The following is a 14,368-nucleotide window of genomic DNA, read 5'->3' as shown; positions in this document are numbered from 1 at the left end:
CCTTGCAAGAGATGACCAAGCAAGCTACCTAGAGCTATCATTACTTCAGAAACATATCATGAGGATAGGTCTCAGCAGGAAATCCTGGTACAGATTTCTGGAACTGTTGTGACTCACAACACCTACAATGAAGGGGTCATGCTTTCCTTGCAGAACAACAACCAAAAGGCCTCATATAATTAGCAAAAATGAACTTAAAACCTGTATCAAATATTTTGGCCAGCTCACAAAAAGAGCAGTAAATTTAAGGTAGAGATGTAGTAAAGAAAAAGACTTCACTCATTTTCTAAGAATTGAAGTCATAAAGTGCCAAGACTTATATTAAAGGGGAACTAACCCTGCGTTTGGAACTCCTGCTTCCTAGTCAATGTCTTCATTTATAGAGTAATTCAATTGGAGAAATTGAGATGAATCCAACCATTTCTTGAATGGTGGGTCAGAAAGATGGGACATGCTCTGGATATAGCCACTGACTTCTTTTAAGGCAAGATAGACTATGCCCATGTTATGCCTCTAATCAACTAGTTAAGAAGCCCAGTGTAAACAGGAAAATAGGCTTCTGTACCCTGATTTATTCCTGGTGAATCTATGCAGGCTCCTATGGATCACTACACGTCCCTTGCTTTTCCTAAGTGTGAGTGAACCATTCGTTGAATTTTTTTTTTCTCCCACAAGGATTAGTGAAGATCATCAAGCTTAATATCTGTAGTTCCAAGATAGAAAATCTAGACACCTTCCCCTGATTTGTTTGTTCAGTCATTCATTTAACAAATACTTGAGTGTCTTCTGTGTACTGGTGTTGTGTAAGGTAAAACCCCAGGACCCACCTTCACTACTTTGCTTTTTTTTTTTTACCTGTTGCCTATAAATGTATCTGCTCCCTCATTAAACTGTAAGCTTCTCTGAGGGTCTTATTCATCTTTATACTTCTTCTGGTAGTGCCTAGAAGGCTTATTAAATAACAATAAAACAAAGTTTTGGGAACTGAAGTGAAATTAAAGGATAGTAACAAATCAAAAAAATTATACAAGGACCTAGAATTGATTTTCTTGCTCTCTTTTTAAACTTATCTCTATGTTTGACTTTTGAAAAATGTTTTCTTCCTGAAATCTCTGTCATGTTCTTAAATATTCAAGGTAAATGGCTTTTTCTTTGACACTTGTGATGCAAACCTGAGTTGGATAAGCTACATTTTTATTATAATATATCAAGTAACTTGTGGATTTAGAATCAATACCTGATAGGTGTTTTTTTGGCCTTAATTCACCCCACTCTGATTTACCTATCCCATCCTACCTCTTACTCTGTTCAGATGGTTCATAGACTCACTTCTTCAACGAGAAGTTCTTCATTTTTATAAAACAGAGTCAGCTCATTGTCCTGAGACACAATGATACACAGTGTAGACTAATATATCCAGCTGCCCCTTTAATGTATATATACTTGGTCATCTAATAGGCACCTCAAACTTAGCATGACTAACTGAATTCCTGATTCCTTCTCTACACCTCTTTACCCTGCTCCTCCCCTGTATTTACCCATCTGAGAAATGGCAATTCTATTAGTCTAGTTCCTTAAGTTCAAAACTGTGAGGTCATCCATGGCTCTTCTCTGTCTCTCATACCCCTTATTTAATCAATCTGAAAATTCTGTCAGTTACTCCTTCAAAATCTATCCAGAATCTGACCACTTCTCACCACCCACACTGCCTCTATTCTGGTTAAAATCATCATCATCTCTTGCCTGGATTATTGTTATACACCCCCTAACAGGTCTTCCTGCTTCTGTCCTTTCTCCCTGCAGCACATTGTCAGATCTTGTCACTCCTGTGCTCAATATTCTTCACTGGTTCCCTATTTCACTCAGTGTAAAAGTCAGAGTCCTTACCTTGGCCAACAAGGCTCTAGATTGGACTTTGCTCTCTGATCTCATCTCCTTCTCTCTCTTGCTCACTTTGTTCCCAGCCACACTGATCTTTTTGGAACATACCAAGCATTCTTCTGCTTTTACAGCATTTGTATTTACTGTTTCCTCTCTCCCCTCCCACCCCCAGATATTTGCATGGCTCACACCTTCATTTCATTCAGCTCTCTCCTCTAATAAGGAGGGACCTTCCCCGATCACTTTACAGCCCACCTTGTCACTTTCTCTCCCTCTTATATTTTTCTCTACAACATTTATCACCCCCAATTTTGTTTATTGTCTGTCTCTTTACACTGGAAGTTAAGCTCTTTGAGGGCAAAAAGAAAAATATTTATCGAAGGTCTACTATGTGCCAGACCCTTTTCTAGGCAATAGGGATGTAAAAGCAAACAAAATAGACAAACACTAATATCCTACGGCATTTCCATTCTAGTATTATATAAGCTTCTGTATTTTCTCAGCAAATATTTGAGGAACGTCTTGAATAAACATAGCAGATACTCAGCAGAGTAACAGAAATGGTTCAAAAGTAAAGGAGATTTGGGTTGACTTGTCACCCTTTAACTCATTGGAGTACCCACCACATCTAAAGAAATGGTTCTGTAGCCTCCCAGGTAAAAGGCTGGAAATGTAATCAAATTCAGGTCTCTCAGACATTCTATGCTCCTAACTTTAAGGGGTTTTTGGATTCCTCCCAGCTATACTGTTACAAGAAAAATATCTGGGATTGCATGAGAAATTAGGCATTGGCACAAAATGATTAGAATCTAGTGATTGACTAGAGTATCAGACCAGGAAGAAATTAGATAAGAAGTGCTAAAAATTAATGAGAGGCTTTGGCCTTGGCCAGAGAGAAAAACTTTTGTATCAAAACAGAATAAATACTGTAAGGAAGATCAGTAGCAGAGATATTGGTAGCCAGATCCAGATAAAGTGGTTTGGGAGAGAGAAGGAAGCTGCTTTCTTTAAGAGAAAAAGTTGGGAGACCAGATGAAGAGGTAAACTTTAGAAGCTATCAGACTTCCCACTTGGAGAGGAAGGAAAGACTATGCCCACTACAGAAGGTGATGTTGCTCTTACCATCTTTCTCCTCTCCTCCTTAGCAACCAGGGAATATGAAAGATTTGGTGGTACTGGGAGTAGCCTCAGGGGAAGAGTCAAAGGTGGAAAGACCTACATGTATCAAAGGGTGAAGCAATTAGGAGAGGAAAGACCATGGCCTTTCCAGGAAACTGGCTGCAAGCAATATGTGAATAACAGGTGCCTTTTACTTCACGGACCACATTTCCTAGGCTTGAACTTCGTCATCAATTGTATGCAAAGTGTCTGCTCTAGAGAACGGCCTCACTGGTTCAGTTCTCCATTCAAGGGCTCAATACTGCTGCCACCTCCATTGACTAGAATACCTCACTTATCTAATTTCTCTGACTCTCTCTCTTTTTTTAATTATAGGGTCCTTGTTTTGAGCTCTTTTTCAGACTTCATCCAGTTCTACTTCGTCTTGCCCCTACTGACAAAGTCCTGGCCCCATTTCTTCAATAGCTCATGCCTTCTGGAACTACTTCCATCACCGGCCCTCACTCACATTGACAAATGTCAGCCTAAAAATCTCATTCTCATCTTTATAAAGTCATATTGTTTTGAAACTCCCCAGACATATATCTTTGGCAGATGTAGCCAGACACATGCTGTCTTTGAGTCCAGATGGCTTTGCAGCAGCCCAGAGCTATGCATTCTACAAACTCCTGTGTCAAAGAGGTAGCATTCTGTCAATTGACAGAGTGATGTTGAAATAGAGAGATTCAAAGGCTCTTCCTAGGAGCTAGCTCAACATTTTGTTATGCTTCACAAAATGCATTGCTGGTTAACTCAAATCTGTTTCACCCTCAATAGAGACGGTTTTCATGGCACACCATAATCTAGATGAAGGCACACTCAACATCACCAACTTACATTTCAAACTCTAACAATTTGCCAAATACTAGGCTAGATTCTGGAGTTATACAAAGAGAAATGAATCCCTGCCCTCAAGAAACTTACAGATGAATTTTAGCAACTCTAGTTCATATTTGAGCATGGTAGTTGATACCAACATTGACATGATTATCATTGGAATTAATATATAATGTAAGTGCCACCATGGCACAATGCTGTCAATTCCAAGAATAGGCATGAATCCTCTTGGTGGCCTTAGTAGATGTGAGATGCCCCCAGGACAGTTGAGGTCCTTATAGAGGGTGATCTTGAGAGAAACTAATGTTACCATGGCTCTCAGACATACTGTGAAAGGACTGAAAGTATCTGGGATTGGAGGAGAGAGGATCCTCGTATAGCCAGTTCTTTTCTCAAAAGACTGATTGGTAGGCTAGTCTGGAAAAACCTTCTTCTGTGACCTTGGGTTTGTGGACAATATATGAGATGGTGAAGCACACTTGAGAAGGTAGTTCTCAGAAGGGGTCTCTCATTAACTGAGATGTGATAAGAGATCACCCAGGTAGACTTACCATCTGCTCCTTCACTGCTTTTGCTTCTTTTATTGCGGCGAACACGCCTACTTTCTTCTTCAGAATATGACTTCTCTTCAGGGAAGAAGAAATTCAGAAGGGCCATCTGTAAAAATAACAAGCAGATGAGTTAAAGGTTGACCCCAGTTAACCATAGCCAACATAAAAAACTAGTTTTCTGTAGACAGTCTACCTTCACCTTAAATTCAGTGTGTCTAAAGCCTGAGCCCATCTTCCCCTCCACTGTACAAATCCTTTTATTTTTGATACCATTATTATTCTAGTCATGTAGAAATAAAATTTTGGTTAATCTCTGAATCCCCTCTCTTCTGCCCTGAATACCTAACGAGTAATCCTTCAAATCTCATTTCTCCATAGAGTTCTGGGGTTCAGAGAGCCTAGTCATGGATTTCTAACTTCCCTCACATGCTACTGACGTCTGCCCAGAATTAAACTGAGTTTGCTACTCCCTCTTGGACTTCATTATTATACATCCATGATTTTTCCACATTCCTATTTGTGCTGAACTTTTGGTTTGTTCCCAGAATGCTGTACATGCAATTATGATTGGATGGTACCATTTATGTTAACGCTCTTCTGGGAGTTAGTCATAACAAAGCACACGATTATTCTCTCCCTCTCCTAGACTCCTACAGAACTCCTATGGTACCTGTGGTCTATAAGACTCATTTTGGTACTCGGTCCTCTACTGTTATGATGATCTCTCATAATAATATAAAATATTTCATATGTGAATGGGCCTGGATTCACTAATGATAAACACAGATTAAATATATACTTGCTGAATTGAATCATAATCTTTTCATTAAGAGTGCTTCTTTGTGGTTAAAAATATGTAGCTTGAGGTAAACAGTGGACAGAGTAGTAGAAGTGAGTGATTCTAATCTCAACTCTGCCACTTGTAGCTGTGTAACCTTGGGCAAGTTACTCAAGCTTTAATTTCCTCATCTGTAAATAGGGATAATTATAGTACTTTGCTCATAAAGTAGTCGTAGGGTTACATAGTATCCAGCATGTAATATGCACTCAATAAATGTTAGCTATTACTATGATTAAGATTCATCTTCAAAATAGACTGGTTAGATAGTTTGGGGGTTAAAAAAGAAGACATAAATCCAGATTTTCATCCTAGCGTTAGTTCAAAAAATAAACAATCCAGAATCCTCATGTCTGCTGCATCTCTGATTAATTGGAAAAAACATGGGTAGGACTCAAGAAAACTTCAACATTCTATACAAATTTTCTTCAAAATCCTGTGATTTACTGTTTACATAGAACAAGTATACCTAACAACCTTAATGTTCAAGATTAGCATCTTGCAGAATATATTCATGTATTAAATATAAAATTAATAAATGAATGTATAGGTAATCTCCAACTTGCCATAGGGTTATATTTAAAAAAATTTAGCTTGAACCATATGAAACTGCCATTTTTGTATGACAAAAATGGTTGAATATCAGTAGTTTCACATGGTTCAACTTAGCAGTACTTTTGAGTCACTTGACTGGAATGTAAAATGCATTTTCCTATAGAATAAACAATAAAGTCTGGCTAAGTTTCCAGATAAAGCCTATAGAAAGTTACCCAACCCTCAATATAAGTAAGCTACATACTAATAATAATATAAACCCAAACTGCTATTTATAATAAGATCTCAATCATTTGCAACTCTGCAAGAACAAGTCATTCTGGATAGAAGAGTTTTCTTGATAACTTTGAGCACTGAAACTTACTTCAGCTATTTTGGACAGAAATTAGTCTGCAGTATATGATTTAATTCAGGGCTTACTGAATATGTAGAAGACTATTTGCCCGTACATTAAATGGCCCCAGTCCATTATGGTTTTGACAGTTTTTTAAAAAAAATTACAATTACATTACAAAGCCGTATATGCTTTGTTAGAGAGAAGCATAAAGTTCTCTGGGAGCAAGAGTGAAAGCACCTAATACAGACTGGAAGTAGACAAGTCTTGGAGGAGGTGCAACCTCCGTGAGTCCTGAAGGATGTCAAGGATTTAGTGATGAATGGGAAACCAAAAAGAAATTCCAAGCAAAGGGAGCATTGTGTTTAAAGGTTCAGAGGAAAGAGAAAGAATAGCAGTTTTTGGAAATACAAGTAGCTTAGAATAAGTGGTAGGAGGTGGGGATGCATGGGAAGGAATAAGCCAAGAGACATTAAATAAGGGCTAGATGATGTTAAGGAATTTAGACTTTATCCTACAGCAGGGGGATCCTCTGAAGGACTTTTTCCCTTTGTAAATTTTTGTACCTTATGAAAATTTGAGCTACAATTTATATAAAGTAAAATGGACACATTTTAAGCATACAGTTTGAAGAGTTTTGAAAAAATGTACACACCTTAGTAACCACCACTCAAATCAAGATATAGAACATATCCGTCACCCCAGAATTTTCCCTTTTGCCCCTTCCAGTCATTCTTCAGTGCTACCTCCCACCCTAGGCAACCACTGTTCTGATTTCTATCACTGATATTCTGATTCTACCAGATGATTTCTATCATCTGATTTCTATTAGTTTTTCCCATTCTAGAATTTCACAGAAATGGAATCATACAATATGACTGTATGATTTTTGTGTGTTGTTTCTTTCATTCAACATAATGTCTGTGAGATTCATCCATGTTGTTATGGGTATCAGTAATTCATTCCTTTTTATTGCTGAATAGTATTTTATTGTATGGATATACCACAATTTTTTAATGCATTCACCTGTTGAGGGACACTTGGGTTATTTCCAGATTGGGGCTATTATGAATAAAGCTGATATGAACATTCATATATGAGTCTTTTTGGGGATGTATGTTTTCATTTTCTTGGGTGAACACCTAGGAGAGGAACCTCCGGGTTATATGGTAAGTATTTGTTGTAAGGAACTGCCAAATTATTTCCAGAGTGAGCGTACCATTTTATACTCCCGCCAGCAATGTATGAGAGTTCCAGTGTCTTCACTACACTTGGTTGTCAGTTTTTAATTTCAGCCATTCTTGTGGATGTGAAGCAGTGTTTCACTGTCGTTGGTTTTTGAGTTCTTAAACTTCTTTTTAATGCTTTTTTGTCTCTTACCCTGCTGTCAACTATCAGATTTCATTTCACCTACTTGTAACATCCTTTCCAGTCCCTCCAAATTTGTTGTTTATAATCTGCTATAGGCTTGAAATCTTATTAAAACTAATTAGAATCATGTACAAACAGAATAAATAAGCAGCTAGTGTGTTTCTGAATGGCTTTTCCAGTGAATAAGATGCACAGTCTCTGGCAGCTTAGAGGCCATTTGCTTACTGCTCGATACCTGGCTGTGGTCTTGATAGGTGAATTTGTCAGATAATTACATTTTACAAGGCTATGTTATTACAGCATAGTGCTGTTTTTAGGGGAAAGGAATTTTGAAGTCCAAATGGAGGACCTCCTTACTATCGCCAACTACAATTCCAGAATTTCCTTCAAACTTGGTGTTCCCTCAGGGGCTCGGCTCTTATGGATGTTCTGGCAGGGCCTCCAGCACCTTCTTGTGTCCTGGTGGCAGCAGTAGTAGTACCCGCTCACGTATTATTCCAAAGGGTCTGATGGGAACTCGTGAGGCTCAAGCTCCCAGAGGAGGAGGTCTAAGGGAAAAACAAACTCCTGCAGACAGCAGAAACAACTCCATCTTCCATGGGTAGTAGGAATAGCTTAAAGTCCCTTAAGAGAGGCTATTGATGAATATGGGACATTCATAAGTCAAATGTTCATTAGAAGGGGACTGCCTGTGTATGAAAATGCTTTGAACATAGTTTCTATTTTCTCAATAAAAAACAGAAGAAAACAACACAAAACACTGCCCTTATTTGAGTTTCAATTAGAGGTAGGAGGGAAAACTATCCTCTGTATACTGTAATGGTAAAGACAAAAATCAGTGATTGCTTGTATAAAAAGTCTGGAATTCTAGCTTGAGTTTTGAATTCATTAGCACGGCCTCCATAGGCAAGTTGCAGAATATAAACAAAACAGGCTTCTCTCTTCGAATATTGTTTTCCTATTGCACAAGGGAGGAGGCATCAGGAATGTTGGCCGCAGCCAGCATTTTGCTAGAGGGAAAAAAAAAAATCTAATTCTTTACACTTTATTAACTGATTACACCCTTGTTTCCTATGGTAAAAAGCACCTGCAGAATACAGGGATCTCAGCTGGAAACAATTCATTAACAGTGAGGCACGAGGAATACATCCATTATTGCTAGGGACTCTCCAGATATTGTTACAAACGAGTATCTAAACCCACAAAATTATTAGCCACTTTTTTTCTTTTTACCATGACATAGAATAAATACAATTCATTTTATATTTCATGACTAATGTATTTGATTGTATTAGATGATCCATAGGAAATTTCTAATAAGCTTCTTGAGGGTAGGGGCCGCATTTTATCCATTTTTGTATACCTAGTGCCTGACTCTGAGCCTGGCAAACATAGTAGGCCCCTAATAAATATCTATCTGTTGAAAGAATAATAGGACTATCAGTAATCCATTCCTTAAAGCTAGGATTTTATTAGACCCTAATTGGACCTCATTTCTTAGGATCAACCATAGAGAGGTAGACTAAGGACTCATTATAGTACTGGCAGTAATCAAATCAAAGGCATCTTGAGAGTGAGAGACTCTGTAGGTCAGTGACTCTCAAACTTTGGTTTGCACCAGAATCACTAGACCTGAGCGTTAAAACATAGAATCTTGGGCCTTCTCTTCCCCAAATTTAGATTGAGTAGGCTGAGTTGGGAATCCTTGAATCTGAATTTTCAACTTGCTCACTATAGGATTCTGATGCAAGTAGTCCTTGAACTACATTTTGAGAAACTGCTGCATTGTTCATTCTTCAACTAGTTGATTTTCTGGAGACTAAAAAGGCTAAATCCTCTTCTGCCACTGGTAAAATAGGACTCTCATGTAGATAATGTTTTTCACCTTTCATTCCTAGAGTTAATCTGTTTATATAAATTGGTACTTCATCTCTCTCAAGAGGAGGCAGGTATCTACCAGGCTTTCTAAGACTGGCAAATCACCATTTTTTAAAGAAGATTTCTCTTTCAATGTTCTTGAATAAATCTATTTTTCTTATTACAACCACTGCCATCACTAGCACCACCCATCAGCAATCAGCTTGCACCTTCAAATAAAATACAATAAAATGAATAAAATAATTTATACCTTGAGATATTTAACAAAATCTCCAAGTGATTCCACCATAGCACCATTCTAGCTCACATAGACTTGAGCAGCCAGTACCAATGAGTGAAGTAGGGTTGCCCAAACCAGTTTGATGGATATGTCATAGATATAAGAAGCTGACATTGAACACACTTCCAATCTTATAAGAACCCTTAACTCAACATGCTCTGATTTTCAACAAACGGTCTGGAGAAGGTCACTCAGGGTGGTGTTGTCTGCTGAGCAAACCCTGATTACTTATCATATGGAGGGCACTGAACTAGACACGATCTTTAACATACACAGAGAAACAACATGCAAGTAATCCTTGCTTTGCAATTCAACGAATGGTAACAGTACATAACAGGAGGTAGTAAGGCTTGAAAAGCAGTGTGACAAGACAGGACGCACAGTATGTGCTGGTTGCTGAATAAAGTGTGCCAGCTCCTGAGAGCAAGCAAACAAGAATACTCAACAGAGCATCTTATGGGAGCTGCCATGAGCAGGGTAGGGGTAGAGGTGGCAGAAATCAGGCCAAAGGCCAAAGGAAAGTGGCACCTTGGTGTGAGTGCCAGGGATTGCTATCCCCTGTTGTAAATATGTCTGATGACAAGTGAATTTATGTATTAAAGCTAAACATGGAAGCTAAACACAACCAACATTTTTCACATAGAGCTAAAAGCAGTTACTGAATTCTGCTCCCTAGATAGTTTGATTTAGAAATCGCTGCTCAACAATGCAAGTGACTGCAAAGTAGAAAGAAAAATAAAAAAGAACAGTATCTTTGAAGTCATTACCATAGTGGGGCATCAGCAAGAAATTATACTACAGACCAGTTCAATCTCTGGCTTTTCTTACTTCCCATTTTTGGGCTGTATGGATTACCTAACACATATCAAATAATAATTTATATATCTTTAATATTAATTTTTCTTCCCCCATTGGTAGTAAGCTCCTCAAAGGTAGCTTTATTTGTACGTTCAGAATCCGTGTGGACTTGTCCTCTGGGCAAGGTTAAATTTGCTTAAGATGCACATCAAGGGTGAAAGATGAGTTATTTTAAACATACAGCTACTAACGCAAAGGGGGGAAATGCTCTCATGCTCTGATCATCTGTTTCCTATGTTTGATTCTATTCCTAACATACAGATCAGAGCTGGAAAAATAGAAGCTGACTGAACTGATTCGCATTAATGGATAATGCAAGTTGTGTCCAGCTTTTGTATGACTTTGAAATTCACATCCATCACAGATGTCACGTCTACCTCGTTGAACCGTTTTATTGTCAGAGTTGGAGTCAGGCTTAATGTAAAATGGCAAGAGAGGACCACCACTACTGAGATTCTGGAAGTCAGCTGGTCTATGAGCATTAAAATAGTGTTCATTGCTGACATGTGCAGAGATGCAATGACAGAAGGATACTCAAGCATCTTTGGTATGGTGAGTTTTATGGCATAACCATAAGCAGAGGTGGCATAAGAAATACTCTAAAAGATGTGCGAAAGTATAGCTTCAAATAACATGATGTAGTTGTGGGCTGTTTGGGAAAACAGCAGCAGAGACCAGCTTGAAATGCAACAATAAGGAATTTGGAAACTCTTTTTGAGCAAAGGCTTTTAGCTGATCCCAAGTTGAACACAGAAATACAGACAGTGATGGGCTCTACAAACAGCAGCTGCAGCCAGCCACAAATCAAAAAGCACTTTGTATGTATGTCACAGAGAAAGGACTTCTGGTTGAAGGTTTAGTCTTTGCTCCCTACAAGTATGGGTGAAATCACTAGTGACATCTTTGAATAGGAAGGGCAGCAATATATACTGGATGTCACTGCCTTCCCTTGGGAGTATCTGCTTATTTAATTTGTAATTCCTCACACTTCTATACTGAAAGGTACTTTGACACATAAGAAGAAAAATACACACTTCCACTTGCAATACTTGGAAATCACTAAAGGCTATAATTTGTGAATAGAATCAGTTTATAAATTAGAATGTACCTATAGAACTTACAGAAGCACCAGGATAAAACCATCCCAGCCAATCCTGAGTTCTGGATTCAGAAAATATCAGCACAAATACATCCTCTTAATTATGAATTCTTAAATGGCTCTTGAACAGTTTTATAACGATGTTGCAGTTTACCTTTACAAAGCTGGACAAATGCAGGTTAGAGTGGCATTAAGACCAAAATGAGATCGCCCGTGCAATCCATTTAGTTTATACTTTTTCCCTTGTCTAAAATTTCACTATCATTAGCAGTCTATGAAATCCATTCTGGTTCCCAATAGAAACCTAAACCACATAAACTACCTCTAAGCCATATTTGACCACAACATTCAACATCAAAAATGGGGAAGAGTAAAAGGGAGGTAGCTAGTGAAAAGAGAGTTGCAAGTCAGAATTTGAGGGGGAGGGGAATAGGACACAGGTAAGAAGCAAATTTAAACAGATGGCTATTGATTCTAAGAGGGCAAAAGTGTTCTAAATATCTTAGAAAAATTAAGCAGTGGGAAGGATTTTAGGGAAAGATGAGTCATTCAGTTTAAGGTGATCTTGAAATACGTTGTAGACAAAAGTCTAACTATTATAACTAGGGCTCAGATGATGAAAGAAAGGCTATGTAACTAATGGTTCAAATATATCCATGGAGTTGGGTGGATAACAAGGATACAAACTTAGTGCGTGCATGGCCAGTGGACCATGAACCCAGGACTGGCTGACAGGAATGTAAGTATAGAAAGTGAATCTCAGAGATTAGTCCAAAGGGGACCGTCAGGAAGGACAGGGTGTAAGTACAGTAAATTGAATTCAAAGGAGAGTCCAAGATAAAAGTATCTTAGGGGCAGGGAGGTTAATCAGTGGTGATATAATCAGCAGAGATTCAGCCTACAATCGATGCCTGTGAAACACAAACCTGAGGATTGGGAAAAAACAGTAAAGGGCCTGGGATACAAATTCAGATCTTTAAATACTGTAAAACTAGAATCACCAATGGTAGAAAAGGACTAGTGAGGAAAACTGTGAGGCCAGGAAGACCATTTCACTGTGAGATTAGATAAAGTTGCAATGCTCTCCTTAAATAGCTTGGCATTTTAGTGTCGGTTGTATCCAAGTGTGGCCAGGACCTCCCTTGAGGTAAATAAAAAACAATTGGTTATGTGACATCATGGTAGACCGATACCGTTTCAGTAACTGTAAAACTGAGAGAAATTTTTTTCAATGACTGTTGATTAGAATCCAGCAGAGGGTGTTTCTATGGAAATCTTCTTTTCTCAGAGGAAAATTCCTGACTCTTGCTTATGACCATGACAGTGAGTGAAGAAAGCCTCACGCTGAGTATTGTCTCATAAATCTTTTCCACTGCATCTCAACAGAGCTACCCACTCAAAAAGAAATTAGGATAAAATATAAAGAAATGAAATGAAGTATAGCAAAATACTCTATTCATTAGAGTCAATTTTATGCATATCCATTGTTTGATTGTTACTTTAGGGAACTAAAGCCATCTTGCCATGGAGCAATAGAGAATAAGATTTTATTGCTGTCTACTATTCTCTTTCACAGAGCTTTAACACTAATGAATTCTCTAATTTATCCTAATGGGTAAACGATGTAGGTTTGTCCATTCTATAGCTTATTGCTCCTAATTACAAATAGTTTCCAAAAAAAATCACAAAAAGCTTATAAACTTTAAAATTTGACAAGTATGTAGACATCTGGATCAAGGTGGCTGACTAAACAAACAATTTTAGCTCCTCTCTCTCCCAAGATCCCATTAAACAACTAAAAAAAGACACAAGGAAGAGAATAATTAAGGGAATAAGCAAAAAAGAGGTTTCAACATCTTTCTGAAAGACAGAAAGTGTATGGGATGCTGACCGATAAAGAAGGGCAGAGAAAGTGACAGAGGGGGGCTTACAAGCTGGGAGGATGCTAGTTTGCCCTGTAGGCGGACCCCAGAGAAGTTTGAAACTTGGAAATGCCAGGTAAGGGAGAGAGTGAGAATGAAATGTGAGAAATCCACTGAAAGCCTGTGTATTGAATAATCATCTCCTGTCCTTATTTATAGAACTCCTAGTATTTAAGCATTTATCCCCAAGGCAAAAAAAAAAAAAAAAAAAAAAAAAATCAGAAGGTTCTTCTCTAAAGAGATTAAGTCATCTAAAAGGAATTGAAGTAGCTAATGTGGGCATTAGTGTCCCAGAGCAAAGACATCTCCATTCTGGAATTTAGAGGTCCCCCAGCATAATGGTTCTATGTACATGGGTGGGGCTTACAGGCCTCATATATGGGGTAGCCAGCCGTTTTGCTCAACCTCTAGACACATCATAAAATTTCAGAACATCAAAGATAAAACAAAAATCCTAAAATCTCCCAGAGAGGGAAAATATTAACAGTTAAAGGAACAAGAATTGGAATAGGTTGATCATCTCATCAGCAACACTGGGTGTGTGAAAGAATAATAGAGAAATGCCTTCAAAATTCTAAGGGAAAATTATTTTGAACCTATAGTTTTATTCCTAGCCAACTATACATTGAGCTTGATAGTGAAAAAAAAGACATTTCCAGATGGCAAAGACTCAAAGTTCACCTCTCACCCCTTTCCTAGGAAGTTATTTAGGAATATACTCCAGCAAAACGAGGGAGTAAAGAAAGACAGAGGTACACACTGGGTTCTGGAAAGAAGGGACCTAAAACCAGAGACTAATAAAAGTA

At 38.1% G+C, this 14,368-nt stretch overlaps 1 protein-coding gene across 4 annotated transcripts in view; it reads right to left on the bottom strand.

Annotated features, from left to right (window-relative positions):
• Positions 1–14,368, bottom strand: part of EDA (ectodysplasin A) — a 355,214-nt gene that overhangs the window by 85,033 nt on the left and 255,813 nt on the right. For all 4 annotated transcript variants that reach the window (XM_070604031.1, XM_070604032.1, XM_070604033.1 and 1 more), the window contains exon 2: positions 4,428–4,533. In XM_070604031.1, coding sequence (XP_070460132.1) covers positions 4,428–4,533 — 106 coding nt within the window. The remainder of the gene's footprint in view (positions 1–4,427; positions 4,534–14,368) is intronic.

This window comes from Equus przewalskii, chromosome X (assembly GCF_037783145.1).
Source record: "Equus przewalskii isolate Varuska chromosome X, EquPr2, whole genome shotgun sequence".
Lineage (NCBI taxonomy): Eukaryota > Metazoa > Chordata > Mammalia > Perissodactyla > Equidae > Equus > Equus przewalskii.
Note: the sequence above shows the minus strand (reverse complement) of the source record. Positions and strands in the feature narration are given on the sequence as shown.